Genomic DNA, 19,038 nt, shown 5'->3' with positions numbered 1-19,038 from the left:
TGAGGTATGTCCTCATGGTCATCAACGTGAGGTAAAATACTTAGTTACTCTCTTAGTATGATTGCTGTTTCCTCTAACAGTGATTGACTAGTGAGATTAGTGGACGTGATGGGCGAGTGGCTATACAGGTGTTCCAACATATAACCACTGGCCCTGCACCTCCAGGTTCCAAATTTAAATCCCTTATGGGACATTTTACCTTCTGACTTTTATGTTGATGGTTTTTCCCTGGGTACTCCAATTTCCCTCCACCTCTTAAACATACAATAATGTAGTAAATCTTAATCAGTAAAATAGCCATGACCCTGGCGGTTATTTAAAACAAAAACGGACGACTATTCAGTAGTTACCATAACGACCCTAGTGTAAGTATGATATATTCCCAGATGTTACAGCTGTAACAGCTATCTTTGCAAGTTAGCAATAATAGATATACATTTTGTACTACCCCTGATTTGATATTTCTACAATGTACAAGTATTCATAAGCCTATAATAACCTCTATATTTTCCATAATACATTGTACATACATGTACATGTATAAAGTTGGTTGGACTTTCATGTAAACTTTTGTTGACTGTTTCGTTGTTGAATTATAATTATATTTTATTAAACTAATAAGGAATATTGAAATATTAAAAAATGACATGAAATTTGAGACTGCTATATAAGCAAACTCTTTCGCATCAGTGATCAGGTTTTTTTTCTTGGAAAGACAAATGATAGAAACTGTTGAATCTTAGTTCATTTATTACCAAAGCAAATAGACCATTAACTAGAGTTATTTCCCTTTGATGAACCTACACTGACCTGATAATTTAAATGTAATAGAATAATTAAATGTCTTTAAGGACCTATAAGAAATCATGTAAATCAAGCAATATTTTTTTCTGAAAAATATTTTTAACTACAATTAAGAATTAAAAATAGCATAATGAATAATATATAAATGTAGCTGTATGTGTGATGAATGCATCCTTTTAATAGGAGATAAAGTGGTATATGTATATAAATATTTCACTCCATAAAAGGGGCTCTTCATAATCTATATAATATACATAATATTTGTATATGGTTGCTGAATTGTACATTGTGTATTTCACTTTTTCCGTGTTGAATTTCATTCTAAATTATTCATTTTAATGCATTACTACGTATGTCATTAAATATGAAAAATAATATCACACTAAAGAGCAAATGATTTTGAACAATCAGTGTATGTGTTAAATTGGACCAAACTTTCCTGTTAAAAAAGAAAACAGTATAAGCATGGGGAAATTAACATTTCAGTTTTGCGAAATGATAATCTCGCAAGGTTTAAGTTTTACTAAGAAATGTTGAGGCAGTAGAAGGCCTACATAGTAATGAATAGCTTCATTAACTGGGATCAGTAAATACTAGCTGTCGTTGACCTTATATTATCTTTTAGTACTGAATCTAAATGGTTTCCAATAACCATATGCTAATGAATTTCAATTTAGCACAATATAAATACCGTATTCGACCCAATAAGCGCCCAGGGCGTTTAAAAAAATTGAAAAAATGAAAAGGTGCTAATAAGATGAAATTGTTGCAAATCTATACAGTTTTGTGTAGTTTTGGTCTTTATTTATGCGTGGACAATTGAAATTGAGGCCTCAAAAAGGGAACATGGGCACTTATTGGGCTGAATACGGATGTATATTTTGGTAGATAACTGTTTTTTGTCTGTGTATACAATGTATGAATTATTAAGTACATATCATTGTGTTAATGAGGGACCATAATTATAGATAAAGGGTGCTTGACACATAACAATAGTTCTGATAGAAGCAGGGAGATGTACATAAGAATTGAAATATTTATTGATATCTGAACATGTGTGAGTGTTTAACTATATAAAATATTATATTCAACCTTTAGCTGTTGACTGGTTGTTTTTTCTATCTTGAAGAAGTCTTTCATTATTTCTATAGCATGTGACTTGAAAGAAGCTTGATAAAAGCCATTACTTAAATAGAACTTTAGATTCAATTCTGCTACTAGCTTGTGTAATTTGTCAATAAAAGTGTAGGCCAAGGTGATTCATGAAAGTATTAGATCAAAAGTCATTAATTTGAACACCCTGAGTGACAACATTAACTATCATGCGTCTTGCCTGATGTCATTTGACCTTGAAATTAGGTTATAACATTATACATGTACTCAACTTCTATTATGCAATTGTCTAGATGTCATGTGACCATAAAAATAGATCAGTCATTAACTTGAACTGAACTCAGCATCTTCTTTATTACATGTATATGATGGAGTAAATCTTTTGCATAAAAGAAAGATAAAGATTTAAATTATTATAAAAAATAGTATCAATGAAATGTATTACCTGCAGAAGTATCATAAATATCGTAATTAAGACACATGTGTAATAACACTATTATGATGTCACATTTAAGCATTGGTTGTCAAATTTTACATGCATTGGTGTGTAAAATATATTGGGTGTTATAGCAAAACCAAGTGTGTGTCAAAAATATGACAACCAATGTTTACATGTATATTTACATTTTAACTAGTCATTCCCATTTTAAAGAAAATAGGTAAAATATAAAGTATGAAAATAAAACTTATACGTCTGCATATAGAAAAACATCATTTGATGGAACAGCCTTTAAAATGATTTTGATAATGATTTTCAGGGCCGCGGTGGCCGAGTGGTTAAGATGTACCAACATATTACCACATGTCTGGACCTCTGGGTCGTGAGTTCGAATCCCATGTGGGGCATTTGCCAGGAACTAGCCGCTGGTCGGTGGTTTTTCTCCGGGTACTCCGGCTTTCCTCCACCAACAAACCTGGCAAGTCCTTAAATGACCCTGGCTGAATAGGACGTTAAACTAATCAAACCAAACCAAACTAAACCATAATGATTTAGCAGGAAATAGTGGGCTTCTGGTATGTTGCCATGGACAACCGACTAATGCAATAACAGAATATACATGTATTTTAATCATATTGGTCACTTTGTAGAATATTTCAATATTCTTTCAATGAAGTCTCACACAGACTTAAACCCAGTCATTTCTTGAACTCTGATTATAGTATTAGTATGTATGCCAGAGCTTAACTGACAATATTAATATAACCTAAATACAATCCCTGGATTGCAGCTCCACAGACGTCATCAGCCAGGTCCACCTTTTCCTGAACGTTTTGACTCCTAACCTGGAACGCCCTTAAGATGGCGAGTCGACATTGATTGGCCAAATCACTGCCCGTCTGTGGATAGCTTCCATTTCATGTCTTGTTGACACCACAGCCAGCTGGACGACTTCTCTGCTGTTCTTGACAGTCGGTCCAATGCTGCTTTCCTGTCTCTGTCCTTCACACTCAGTGCTGCAAAGATTCTCCATGTTGAATGTGCAGGAAATCCTTTGCATCCGATCTCCACTGGGAAGACCAAAACACTCCACCCTAGGGCCCTTATGTCTCCTGCCAATTCTTCATACTTTCCCTTCTTTCGCTCAAATGCCTCCTCACATCTTTCTTCCCATGGAACTGTCAATTCAACCATGACCATCTTCTTTCCCTGCGTTGACCATATGAGGATATCTGGACGCAGATTGGTCTGGATGATGTCGGGGAATACCAGTCTCCTGTCTAGATCGACCTTCATCTCCCAGTTCTGTGCGCCGTCAAGGATTCCCCCCGGTAAAATGTTGTAGAAGTATGTCCTCCCTCCCCGCCTCGTACAAAGTTGATGAATGTACAACCCATCGCAGGCTTACGCTTCTTAGTCCTCTCCCTCTCCAGGATGTCAGCCAGTTCTCTTAGCACCTTGTCATGGTGCCATCTGTAGCGTCCTTGTGTAAGGGCAACATTGCATCCTGATAGTACATGCGCAAGGTTCCCTGGTTGGTTGCACAATGGACAGTCTGGAGTCTTAGTCAAGCCCCATCTATGGAGGTTGGTAGGTGAGGGAAGCAGGTCGTAAACTGACCTCATCAGGAACTGGATTCGGTAAGGTTACAAACGCCAGATGTCCGACCACGACAGTTTTCTGTCTGTAGTTCCCCACCTCGTCCATGCTCCCTGGGCTCCCATCTCCACCACTTTGGCCTTCCTGATTTCCTCCTCCATTTTCCTGTTGTTCTCCTGTACCATCTTCCTCTTGCCGGCTTTATCTGATGTCCCCCAGCGCTGTACATGACTTGTACCCAGTCCTTGGCGTCCTACGCACGTTGTACCAATGATATTTTGATGTCTCAGGCGGCTCTCAACTGCTTCTACTGCGCTGCTTGAAGGCCATTTCCTCCCCGTTCACGTCTCTATGCCCGCGAGTCTGATCTTATCGTCTCTTGAGTCCCTCACAATCATCATCTGTCTTGCCTTAGCCACCTTGAACTCCTAAACGAGTGATGAAATTTGGGAGCTGTAGTTTGACTGATGAGCTGTACAGACCAACGCTCGTGAAGCTTGGGGTGCTCCTAGCCATCTTCGCAGGAACTTGCTGATGGTTCTTTTCAGTGCCTCTACTGTCGTTGTGGTAACCTCATACAATATGAACGGCCACGTCAGACGAGGTAGAAGTCCGTACTGGTAGAGCCACGCCTTGAATTTCCCTGGAAGTCCTGTCTTGTCGATCGCTCTGAGTCTTCTTTTATCTGTGTTTGCAGCCTCCTGATGTTGTAAGAGTCATTTAAGGCTAGCATCAAACCACTTTCCCAGACACTTGATCGGGTTGTTAACGATTGAGGGAATCTTTTCGCCATGGATAAGCATCGAGAACTTCTCCGTGACCCTGCCTCTCTTGGTGATCAAGCTCCTTGACTTCCTGGGTTTGAATTACATTCTTGCCCAAGTATCCACCGGGCCTGAACATGTGTACGGCGAAATCCATATATAGATGTACAACGTCCCGAAAAGATAGACTTTTTATAGCTGGCCAATGAGATTGCAGCTGAAGCCTCGCTCATACATATATATCGGCCACACCGCCAGGATGAATTTTATTTAGCTGCTGTTCAAGATGTTTGTCATAATGGGGCTTATATCGTCTTAATAACACCACTTTGTATATATGTGTAGGATGATTTTGAAAGGAAAACGATGTACTTGAAATGTGTTTTTATAGCCGCTAAAGGTAGGCGGGTTAGAAATTTGGAGTCTAAGGCTTTCCACCCTTCTCAAATATAGTACCATGTAGAGTATGATTTTTATCATTTTTTAATCTAGACCTCTAAAACGTCTAAAATGGTCTTAAGGCACTCTGGTGAGTCCATGATTATAAAATCTGTAACTAATTCTCAGATCCCTGTGCTTCTAGCCAGCATAAAGCCTGAAAGACAAATGACATGTATCATTAATTACTTTGTAATGTAGTAATAAAGCCACTCAACTCCTCCCCCACCCCTACTAAAAAATGTCCCGACCGACCTGCTGTATTTTTCAGTTATGTAACCTGAATCATGCATATATTTTTAGGTCTAATTATATTTCTGTTAATATAAGTTATGTGATAAATAGAATCTTTCAGACTCGTGACATATGTGATTATCAAACAAGCTATAAATTAAAAAAGCCTTTTGGCTCATGGCTCATACAGTCACTTTGTAAGACAGTTATAGAATCTAGGCCTATAGAGGATCTTACATGAGTGACTTAGGCCTCTATGGAATTTATCAAACGTTTTATCAAACGAGTTCAATGATTTTGATATGCACACGAGCCTTAAGGCGAGTGGGACAATTAAATTATTTAACGAGTTTGATAAAACTTTCATATCACATATAGTCACGATTGCACGATTGCACACAAATTTCGTCTCTATATAATATAAAACAGTAGAAATCTGGATCGGATGCGGGGATAAATATGTTTCTGCCTAAAATAAAATTGAAATATGTCTACTGCATCAGTACAGTTAAGGAGGTTTCAGTATCGTTTAAGTCTCGTTTCGACATACATGTAGATCAAAGAAGTTATGAGATTTTCAAATAAAATCTATCGATATCTGTAGCAAGTTGCCAGTTGCAAATTTTGTCAAAACATTACATTTCTATTTTTAGCAGATTTTTTTTATACGGACATTTCAAGAAATAGCCCATTTGACGGCCATTTTGAAATTGTGTCTTTTTTTCGCTTTGAGTAGAGCCACAGTTTTACCATTTTTTACTAAAATGTTTTTACTTAAATCATCATTGCGCCAGTAATTTTAGCTGTATCGGGCTAATTTTTCCTGTAAATCTTTACCGGGTTCGTGGTAATTAAAAAATTGAACATTAATGTGTGAATTGATACAATTTTGTCACTTTATTTTGATATTTAATGGTAATTTGATCACTTTTATTTTTTACTCTAAAATACCGAAAAATAACAAATATTCAAATGGGGCAAAAAAGTTAGCACACGGACCCCCCATTTTTCTGCCTGATTTAGAAAGAACAACCCTTTCCCTGTTGATATAAAAAATATTAAAGGGACAATTCACTCAGGCTAATTCTTTTACATAACCAAGAAGCAAAATATGGCATAAATGTATTGTTCTACATTTCTTATGAAGCATATAACATAAGATATTTACAAATTCCACATTATTGTTAAGTATTTTAATTGATACCGTTGTAATTACAAATCGTTGATCAATACGATTAAGCAGGTATAATATGTACGCTGTACCAATATCTGAGCCAAAGTCATGCACGTTAAACAAATGAACTACATAACCACTGTGGAGGTGATATAATGATTTTTTAAGGTAAGACCATTCACCTAATAAGGTAAACACAGTTCTGTCAGAGCGATTTGAGCTGTTCTAGACAAAAGTAGCATTACTCTACAAGCAAGGGACTGGGTTCGGCATACAAGATATTCGACCACAATGTGTAATGGCGGACAGCGAGTGAGTTTGAACATTTCACACGCATTTCATCACCATGGGATTTTCTGACATATCACAGTAACACCGACTGATCTAATTTCCATTAGAACTGAGGGTTTTCCGGTGTATATACAAATTTTAATGTTCTCGTAGAATGAATTGTCCCTTTAACAAAAGTTTAATACCGGAACTTTTTCTATAAAGGGTTGAATTTGGCAAAAATGGCTGAAAATAGTGCATTTTGTAGCTAAAAATTAAGGGGTAGGGGTAGCATATGTTGTTATTTTGAGAAAAAATATTACTCTTATTAATCAAAACTGGTATATTTTTAAAGAAGACTACTGGAAAATAAATTCTACAAACATCCATACATATCAAACATCTCATTAGGAAATTATGGCTTTAATATCTTGTATATATGGTCAAAACGACAAATTCCCATAAAATCCAATATTTTGTCAACTAGGTACCTTGGAGTGACAATAGCACAAAAACGAGCATACGGACATGTGTTTTTTCTTCCATTTTCTTTTATGGCATGAACTCCTGGCTGTTTCCAAAAATCTATATGAGAAAAAAAGTTTACAAGAAAATTTTGACTTCTCATGGGAGCACATCCTTAACATGATTGGAATTTACAAAAATAGAACTATTACTGGCTAGACTCTACTGGCATGTTTTGTTTTTAAAATGAAAAAAATCATTGACATAAAGAATTTCAGTAGTAATCCAATCTCTAAAAGTCACCAAATTAATGCTCTGGATTTATTTGATTAAGGTCAAGGGGAGGTAACAACGACAATTTCGTGTTACCGTCAATGGGGAGGTCAGTCAAGCGTTTGACGTTGGTGCGCCCGTCAGTGCAAACGTTTGATTGAGACTCGGCGGCAACCAATCAAACCGCATTGTTTACAATATGGCCACGAAAAGCAGATCATTCGTGAGGATGCACAAGAAAGCTGCTGGAAGTTGAGGTATACATGTTTTGTCGACAGCCTCGTAGCATTAAGCACACACTCTTACTTAATCATTTTAAAGTAATTGCATTTATTTGTTATGTTTATTTTAGTTATATTTTCAAATAATTTTCTATCCTCAGAAAATGTCACGTTTTCCTTTTTAACTGGGATTATTTTTGTAATTTTCCCTGCTTAAATTGAAGCCATGAAACTTATCGTCGACGGTAGCTGTCAGCTGAAGTGTTAACTATAATCCCAAACTCGTGCTAATATATACGACAGACAGTTTCACCTGTCTGTTTATAAAATATTCGTGTCTAAACATGACACATTGGAGACAATTTGATTGATTCTGTTGTCCTTGTAACACCTTGTAAACTTGAGTTGTATCATCCAATCTGAGCTTGCAATCCGACCCTTGTTTATAATTACCTATGGTGCTTGTGACTTTGTGAGTTTTAGACTCAAGGAACACTTTTGATAAGGCCTACAGATCACACTGTATATACCCAACATACCTTTAAGGGGAAGGGTTTAGCATGGGTCAGTGGGCTTTTATTGTACCACTTTAGACATTTGCTATGTAAACAATGCATTTAAACAATGAACATGTTATCCGTTAACTTGTTTGTCTGTAGTAAACCTTGACTGTATCGGACGGGGTATTTAATAATTGTATTTCATGTGTGGGTTCCTCTTGATCGCATCTTAAAGCAGAACAGACAAATAGCAGGGAGGTTTTTATCTAAGTGTATAACAGCTAGTGGGTCCATTGATATTTCACAGGAGTCACTGAAGGCATAAGAAGGTAGCATACTGGTATATACTAGAAATACTTGTTCTATATAGATCATTTTGTTATAACCGAGTGACAGCCATTCTTTGATTTGGTACAGCTACATTGTAGTTTTACATTGTTTTGAAAATATTATCTTTTGTAGAAAATCTTAATGGGTACGCAAAGGCACGCGCCATGGCTGAAAATTCACCTGTGTGACACTTGTATATATATGGACCGAGGTTATTAATTTGACTGTTATCGTCAACATCAAAACTTTGAATGATGTCACGGTCAGTTATTCCTCCACTGTCATGTCCGCCGGGTGTTTCCTCACAGCAGACGATAGATGTTTTGGAGGACAGACTTACTGCTGCTGAGCAAGAGACAATGGAATTAATTGATCATCTATCAGGTATGGGTTTCGGACAGAATGTCCACCAAGCAGAGCGGGACATGGACAGTCAAGACATGAAGATGAAGGAACCGATTGCACCATACAAACCAAGAATTGCAGATGTTGACGTTTTACAAGACAGCTATGAAACTTTGGTTTCAAGAGTTTGTAAAACAGAAAGTGCCATACAAACTTTAAAGTTAAATTTAGTGAATATTCAGGGACAACAGGATTTAAACCCAAAACTACATGACCAGACGGAGGATAAGTATCAATTATTGAAAGAGGCTTGTGAAAATGAACTTGGAAAATATCAGCGTGAAACAGAGGATTTGAGAGAGGAGTTAAAACAAGAGACTGACTCCAAAAACCGGGCACAGGAAGAAGTGAAAGAGCTCCGACTAGCATTGGAAGAGGCTACCACAACAAGAGTAGGTATTTTTTGTTTCTTAACAAAATCGATTTGTATGGTGTTTGACTGTTAATTCTCCTTCTGAACACAGGTATTTATATATACTTCCAAAGTCCTGTTCGAATTCTCTGACATAGAAATTGAATGATTTTTCTTTATCATCCTAATAAATAGATTGGCACTGCTTAGTACTGTACGTACAGTTTTATATTTCCCCAAGTTGTATTTAATTTAATATTGATATCAATTTAATTTCCTGAAGCGATCATGATCATAAAATTAGATTTCATTATAGTTTTGAAAGCGCAGAACTAAGTATGCCTAGTCTGTGATAAACAGCTCTGAGTGATAAAGTCTTCATGTACACTGATAATTCTTTTCATTAATACTTTTCATTACCGTTACTTTGCAGCTTTCCCTGATACACTTTATAAGTCAGTCATTTTCAGGTATCAGAGGTCTTGATAATGTATTCAGGCAATGTGATAATATCTACTTATTGGACATGAATATTGCCATTCTGACATTATAACTACAGATAAGATTTGAGAAGTAGACCAGTTTACACTGAATTGTATGTAGACTCCTAAAGTTAGCCCTTTATATTCATGAAAATGTGAATTTATCACATATAATAACCAGTTTAGCCATGTCATACACTAGTAAAGCTATATCATAATTTATATTGTAAGACACATGTTAATAAAAAATATATTGTGATTTCACATGTCCATCATTATCAAAATATGACCTCGCACGATTGTCTTGGTAGACAGAGACGTCATATCCGAGCTGCCTGACTGGGGGTCTATATTTATATAAATATTAATACATGTATGTGATAAATAGAATTTTACATTATTTTATGGCTATGTAATATGAAATTTATTAAAATCATTAAATAGTTGATATGCCACTTACCTTAAGGATCATGGTGTATTGGCATATCAAAGTATTTAACAATAAGTTAAATATACCATAGTCACTCACTAAAATGGAAATGATCGAACAAATTTCAGTAAAACTCTCAGAAAATACACTCCTTTAATTAAATTCCCAATTTGTCAATATTCTCTTAAAAATGAGATTTAAAAGGCACCACTTCCAGATTTAATGAGAAAAAAAGCCTTGTACTGCTTGTTGTAGTCTGATAAAAGATTCAAACCACTTTTGATTTAGACATTTGTTTCATGCATGGTGATTTGTACTCTGTGCATACACTTGTAGTAAAATTGATAAATAATTATAATTCCCTTACAATTTTCCCCTTTTATTTTTATATATGGGATTCTTTTTATTTTTTGTTTTATCCATTTTACAATTGAAAGCTGAATTCAAGGGTTGAAATTAACTTTAAACACAATTCTTGTTAGTGATCATCAAATATTAGCCTTGTTAAAATCACAAAAGGCCCTGTGATCAGTCCAAATTTTCTTAGAATATAGTTGATGATATATCTGAGTACTTTGCAATGTTATAATTAATATTTCTGAAAATGTAAGACCAAACTGTGCTAGTGTCTTAATTTTTATAATACTTGATAGCCTCCCTTTAAATTATGGCCTTGCATGCATATGGCTGTTGACATGGTGTCACCTTGACACCTCTCCTCAAATTTGAAAGATGTTTTTTATATCTGTTTGAAATAGCTCGGAAATCTCCGAACTGTTCCAATCTATTCCTATCCGATGTGGGTTACATTATATGACTTGGGGGGTTCCGATCTATACAGGTATTGTCAATGTTGGTCACATGATGCAACTCAGTTTTCCTATACTTAATTGAAACATTGTGTTGACTGTGGCGGTTCTTTCAAAACGTGTGATATTTCATGTGACATTTACCCCTATGTAAATAGTATATTGCTGCTTTATGGATCTGAACCATCATATATAAGAATCTATATTCACACATTGTATGTTTTATTATCCCCCGCTTTCTCCAAAACGGGGGATATTAATTTGGGTTTGTCCGTCTGTCTGTCTGTCCGTCTGTCTGTAATGTTCACTTCGTTTCCCTGCAATAACTGTAAACCAATTTTCTTCAAACTTAGTAACAAGATGAAATGCCTTAAGGACTCGGCCAAGTTTGATCACGACTTCCAACGGACCTTATTTAGCGGAGTTATGGCCCTTTGCTTAAGTAAAATTAAAAGTCAGTTTCTGCCACTTCCGTACAATAACTGTAATAAATATTAACCAATTTTATTCAAACTTGGTAACAAGGTTGAATGCCTTAAGTGCCTGGCTAAGTTCGATAAACTCTTTCAGCGGATGTTATTTATCAGAGTTATGGCCCTTTAATTTACTACAAATTTCATTTTTCTGCAGTTTCTGTGTAATAACTAACAAATGTTAAAACTAATATTGTTAAAACTTGGTAACAAACTTAATGTCTCAAGGGCTATAGCCAAGTTTGATCGCCACTTTTGGCAGATCTTAATTAGCAGAGTTATGGCCCTTTGATTTAATAAAAGAAAAAGTCATTTTCTGCCATTTCCCTGCAATAACTCTAATAAATATTAACCGATTTTCTTCAAACTTGGTAACAAGGTCAAATTGCCTTAAGGGCTTGGCCAAGTTTGATTGCCACGGCATGTTTCAACCAAGGTTAAACCTAACCTCAACAATGTTTACCTACAATGCAATATCTCCTGAAAGCAGGGGATGGAAATTCCACGAATTTGCTTGCGACAGTTTGAGATGGTGAAAATTAAAAGAAATACAAATTAATTGACATTAAAATTATGCTCATGGCTGTTGAGAGATAAAACAAAACACAAACAAACAAGCAGGCAATTGGAAGCAAACAAAAACAGGAGGATATACATAAATAAGTCTTTTATAATTGATTTTAGGCGGAGGCTGCTGTGTCTGCAGAGGAAATGGTATCGGGCAAACAAAAGATGGAGAAAAAGATGTCAGAATTAAAAGAAGATTTGGAAAGAGAGAAAAGTATTCGAAGCAGTCTTGAAGAGTCCCACAACACATTACTAAGCCGAGTACGGGAGATGGAGAACATGGTGGAGTCGGAGAGAAATGAGGTGAGATTTGTAAACAGAATGGCTCTGTCTGAAGAGTCCCACAACACGTTACTTTGCCGAGTACGAGAGATTGAGAACATGGTGGAGTCGGAGAGAAATGAGGTGAGATTTGTAAACAGAATGGCTCTGTCTGAAGAGTCCCACAACACGTTACTAAGCCGAGTACGAGAGATTGAGAACATGGTGGAGTCGGAGAGAAATGAGGTGAGATTTGTATACAGAATGGCTCTGTCTGAAGAGTCCCACAACACATTACTAAGCCGAGTATGAGAGATTGAGAACATGGTGGAGTCGGAGAGAAATGAGGTGAGATTTGTAAACAGAATGGCTCTGTCTGAAGAGTCCCACAACACTTTACTAAGCTGAGAACGAGAGATTGAGAACATGGTGGAGTCGGAGAGAAATCAGGTGAGATTTAAAAACAGAATGGCTCTGAGGCACTATCGCTCTATAGAGTATCTACAATTGTTACAATTGTGTTCAAAACTAATATATATTGAAGAGTCTTAAAGCTGAATACAAAATTACTCTGGTGTGATTGTATAGCATTTTCCATTTTGATTTGTAGTAATTCAAACCTTGCAATCAGGAAACCTGTAGTGTTGTATTTTGTATAATTTGTAATTAATTACTAGATGACAATCCAATCAATAACTACTAGATGACCTTCAATTAACTAGATGACCCTCAACTGATCCAATAATTGATTAACTACTAGATGACCCTCAGCCGATCCAATAATCGATTAACTACTAGATGACCCTCAACCGATCCAATAATCGATATAACTACTAGATGACCCTCAACCGATCCAATAATCGATTAACTACTAGATGACCCTCAACCGATCCAATAATCAATTAACTACTAGATGACCCTCAACCGATCCAATAATCGATTAACTACTAGATGACCCTCAACCGATCCAATAATCAATTAACTACTAGATGACCCTCAACCGATCCAATAATCGATTAACTACTAGATGACCCTCAACCGATCCAATAATCAATTAACTACTAGATGACCCTCAACCGATCCAATAATCGATTAACTACTAGATGACCCTCAACCGATCCAATAATCAATTAACTACTAGATGACCCTCAACCGATCCAATAATCAATTAACTACTAGATGACCTTCAACCGATCCAATAATCAATTAACTACTAGATGACCCTCAACCGATCCAATAATCAATTAACTACTAGATGACCCTCAACCGATCCAATAATCAATTAACTACTAGATGACCCTCAACCGATCCAATAATCAATTAACTACTAGATGACCCTCAACCGATCCAATAATCAATTAACTACTAGATGACCTTCAACCGATCCAATAATCAATTAACTACTAGATGACCCTCAACCGATCCAATAATCAATTAACTACTAGATGACCCTCAACCGATCCAATAATCAATTAACTACTAGATGACCTTCAACCGATCCAATAATCAATTAACTACTAGATGACCCTCAACCGATCCAATAATCAATTAACTACTAGATGACCCTCAACCGATCCAATAATCGATTAACTACTAGATGACCCTCAACCGATCCAATAATCGATAACTACTAGATGCCTTCAACCGATCCAATAATCAATTAACTACTAGATGACCCTCAACCGATCCAATAATTGATTAACTACTAGATGACCCTCAACCGATCCAATAATCAATTAATTACTAGATGACCCTCAACTGATCCAATAATTGATTAACTACTAGATGACCCTCACGATCCAATAATCATTAACTACTAGATGACCTCAACGATCCAATAATCATTAACTACTAGATGACCCTCAACGATCCAATAATCATTATCTAGATGACCTCACGATCCAATAATATTAACTACTAGATGACCCTCAACTGATCCAATAATCAATTAATTACTAGATGACCCTCAACTGATCCAATAATCGATTAACTACTAGATGACCCTCAACCGATCCAATAATCGATTAACTACTAGATGACCCTCAACCGATCCAATAATCGATTAACTACTAGATGACCCTCAACCGATCCAATAATCAATTAACTACTAGATGACCCTCAACAACCGATCCAATAATCAATTAACTACTAGATGACCCTCAACCGATCCAATAATCGATTAACTACTAGATGACCCTCAACCGATCCAATAATCAATTAACTACTAGATGACCCTCAACCGATCCAATAATCAATTAACTACTAGATGACCCTCAACCGATCCAATAATCGATTAACTACTAGATGACCCTCAACCGATCCAATAATCAATTAACTACTAGATGACCCTCAACCGATCCAATAATCAATTAACTACTAGATGACCCTCAACCGATCCAATAATCGATTAACTACTAGATGACCCTCAACCGATCCAATAATCAATTAACTACTAGATGACCCTCAACCGATCCAATAATCAATTAACTACTAGATGACCCTCAACCGATCCAATAATCAATTAACTACTAGATGACCCTCAACCGATCCAATAATCAATTAACTACTAGATGACCCTCAACCGATCCAATAATCGATTAACTACTAGATGACCCTCAACCGATCCAATAATCGATTAACTACTAGATGACCCTCAACCGATCCAATAATCGATTAACTACTAGATGACCTTCAACCGATCCAATAATCGATTAACTACTAGATGACCCTCAACCGATCCAATAATCAATTAACTACTAGATGACCCTCAACCGATCCAATAATCGATTAACTACTAGATGACCCTCAACCGATCCAATAATCGATTAACTACTAGATGACCCTCAACCGATCCAATAATCAATTAACTACTAGATGACCCTCAACCGATCCAATAATCGATTAACTACTAGATGACCCTCAACCGATCCAATAATCGATTAACTACTAGATGACCCTCAACCGATCCAATAATCGATTGACTACTAGATGACCCTCAACCGATCCAATAATCGATTAACTACTAGATGACCCTCAACCGATCCAATAATCGATTAACTACTAGATGACCCTCAACCGATCCAATAATCGATTAACTACTAGATGACCCTCAACCGATCCAATAATCAATTAACTACTAGATGACCCTCAACCGATCCAATAATCAATTAACTACTAGATGACCCTCAACCGATCCAATAATCAATTAACTACTAGATGACCCTCAACCGATCCAATAATCGATTAACTACTAGATGACCCTCAACCGATCCAATAATCGATTAACTACTAGATGACCCTCAACCGATCCAATAATCGATTAACTACTAGATGACCCTCAACCGATCCAATAATCATTAACTACTAGATGACCCTCAACCGATCCAATAATCGATTAACTACTAGATGACCCTCAACCGATCCAATAATCGATTAACTACTAGATGACCCTCAACCGATCCAATAATCAATTAACTACTAGATGACCCTCAACCGATCCAATAATCGATTAACTACTAGATGACCTCAACCGATCCAATAATCAATTAACTACTAGATGACCCTCAACCGATCCAATAATCGATTAACTACTAGATGACCCTCAACTGATCCAATAATCGATTAACTACTAGATGACCCTCAACCGATCCAATAATCGATTAACTACTAGATGACCCTCAACCGATCCAATAATCGATTAACTACTAGATGACCCTCAACCGATCCAATAATCGATTAACTACTAGATGACCCTCAACCGATCCAATAATCAATTAACTACTAGATGACCCTCAACCGATCCAATAATTGATTAACTACTAGATGACCCTCAACCGATCCAATAATCGATTAACTACTAGATGACCCTCAACCGATCCAATAATCGATTAACTACTAGATGACCCTCAACCGATCCAATAATCGATTAACTACTAGATGACCCTCAACCGATCCAATAATCGATTAACTACTAGATGACCCTCAACCGATCCAATAATCGATTAACTACTAGATGACCCTCAACCGATCCAATAATCGATTAACTACTAGATGACCCTCAACCGATCCAATAATCGATTAACTACTAGATGACCCTCAACCGATCCAATAATCGATTAACTACTAGATGACCCTCAACCGATCCAATATCGATTAACTACTAGATGACCCTCAACCGATCCAATAATCTTAACTACTAGATGACCCTCAACCGATCCAATAATCGATTAACTACTAGATGACCCCTCAACCGATCCAATAATCAATTAACTACTAGATGACCCTCAACCGATCCAATAATCGATTAACTACTAGATGACCCTCAACCGATCCAATAATCGATTAACTACTAGATGACCCTCAACCGATCCAATAATCGATTAACTACTAGATGACCCTCAACCGATCCAATAATCGATTAACTACTAGATGACCCTCAACCGATCCAATAATCGATTAACTACTAGATGACCCTCAACCGATCCAATAATCGATTAACTACTAGATGACCCTCAACCGATCCAATATCGATTAACTACTAGATGACCCTCAACGATCCAATAATCGATTAACTACTAGATGACCCTCAACCAGATCCAATAATCGATTAACTACTAGATGACCCTCAACCGATCCAATAATCGATTAACTACTAGATGACCCTCAACCGATCCAATATCGATTAACTACTAGATGACCCTCAACCGATCCAATAATCGATTAACTACTAGATGACCCTCAACCGATCCAATATCGATTAACTACTAGATGACCCTCAACCGATCCAATAATCGATTAACTACTAGATGACCTGATCCAATCATTAACTACTAGATCCTCAACCGATCCAATAATCGATTAACTACTAGATGACCCTCAACCGATCCAATAATCGATTAACTACTAGATGACCCTCAACCGATCCAATAATCGATTAACTACTAGATGACCCTCAACCGATCCAATAATCGATTAACTACTAGATGACCCTCAACCGATCCAATAATCGATTAACTACTAGATGACCCTCAACCGATCCAATAATCGATTAACTACTAGATGACCCTCAACCGATCCAATAATCGATTAACTACTAGATGACCCTCAACCGATCCAATAATCGATTAACTACTAGATGACCCTCAACCGATCCAATATCGATTAACTACTAGATGACCCTCAACCGATCCAATAATCGATTAACTACTAGATGACCCTCAACCGATCCAATAATCGATTAACTACTAGATGAACCGACATAAACTACTAGATGACCTCAACGATCCAATATCGATTAACTACTAGATGACCCTCAACCGATCCAATAATCGATTAACTACTAGATGACCCTCAACCGATCCAATAATCGATTAACTACTAGATGACCCTCAACCGATCCAATAATCGATTAACTACTAGATGACCCTCAACCGATCCAATAATCGATTAACTACTAGATGACCCTCAACCGATCCAATAATCGATTAACTACTAGATGACCCTCAACCGATCCAATAATCGATTAACTACTAGATGACCCTCAACCGATCCAATAATCGATTAACTACTAGATGACCCTCAACCGATCCAATAATCGATTAACTACTAGATGACCCTCAACCGATCCAATAATCGATTAACTACTAGATGACCCTCAACCGATCCAATAATCGATTAACTACTAGATGACCCTCAACCGATCCAATAATCGATTAACTACTAGATGACCCTCAACCGATCCAATAATCGATTAACTACTAGATGACCCTCAACCGATCCAATAATCGATTAACTACTAGATGACCCTCAACCGATCCAATAATCGATTAACTACTAGATGACCCTCAACCGATCCAATAATCGATTAACTACTAGATGACCCTCAACCGATCCAATAATCGATTAACTACTAGATGACCCTCAACCGATCCAATAATCGATTAACTACTAGATGACCCTCAACCGATCCAATAATCGATTAACTACTAGATGACCCTCAACCGATCCAATAATCGATTAACTACTAGATGACCCTCAACCGATCCAATAATCGATTAACTACTAGATGACCCTCAACCGATCCAATAATCGATTAACTACTAGATGACCCTCAACCGATCCAATAATCGATTAACTACTAGATGACCCTCAACCGATCCAATAATCGATTAACTACTAGATGACCCTCAACCGATCCAATATCATTAACTACTAGATGACCCTCAACCGATCCAATATCGATTAACTACTAGATGACCCTCAACCGATCCAATAATCGATTAACTACTAGATGACCCTCAACCGATCCAATAATCGATTAACTACTAGATGACCCTCAACCGATCCAATAATCGATTAACTACTAGATGACCCTCAACCGATCCAATTATCGATTAACTACTAGATGACCCTCAACCGATCCAATAATCGATTAACTACTAGATGACCCTCAACCGATCCAATAATCGATTAACTACTAGATGACCCTCAACCGATCCAATAATCGATTAACTACTAGATGACCCTCAACCGATCCAATAATCGATTAACTACTAGATGACCCTCAACCGATCCAATAATCGATTAACTACTAGATGACCCTCAACCGATCCAATAATCGATTAACTACTAGATGA

The 19,038-nt window shown here is 36.8% G+C and overlaps 2 protein-coding genes across 9 annotated transcripts in view; one reads left to right on the top strand and one right to left on the bottom strand.

Moving 5' to 3' along the window:
* Window positions 1–3,244: 3,244 nt before the first annotated feature.
* LOC138308914 (uncharacterized) lies at window positions 3,245–3,652 on the bottom strand. Its single transcript, XM_069249968.1, has one exon. It carries the CDS (start codon window positions 3,650–3,652, stop codon window positions 3,245–3,247), a length of 408 nt encoding a protein of 135 aa, XP_069106069.1.
* A 4,040-nt stretch (window positions 3,653–7,692) lies between these two features.
* Window positions 7,693–19,038, top strand: part of LOC138315980 (coiled-coil domain-containing protein 150-like) — a 52,578-nt gene continuing 41,232 nt past the window's right edge. For 7 of the 8 annotated variants that reach the window (XM_069257471.1, XM_069257486.1, XM_069257443.1 and 4 more), the window contains exons 1-3: window positions 7,693–7,830; window positions 8,757–9,421; window positions 12,260–12,445. In XM_069257471.1, the coding sequence (XP_069113572.1) occupies window positions 8,876–9,421; window positions 12,260–12,445 (732 nt within the window). In that variant the 5' untranslated portion in view covers window positions 7,693–7,830; window positions 8,757–8,875. Of the gene's footprint in view, window positions 7,831–8,471; window positions 8,624–8,756; window positions 9,422–12,259; window positions 12,446–19,038 lie in introns of those variants that run through there. The other variant, XM_069257436.1, reaches the window with a different exon arrangement.

Source organism: Argopecten irradians, chromosome 1, assembly GCF_041381155.1.
Source record: "Argopecten irradians isolate NY chromosome 1, Ai_NY, whole genome shotgun sequence".
NCBI lineage: Eukaryota > Metazoa > Mollusca > Bivalvia > Pectinida > Pectinidae > Argopecten > Argopecten irradians.
This window is presented reverse-complemented; position numbering and strand designations above follow the sequence as displayed.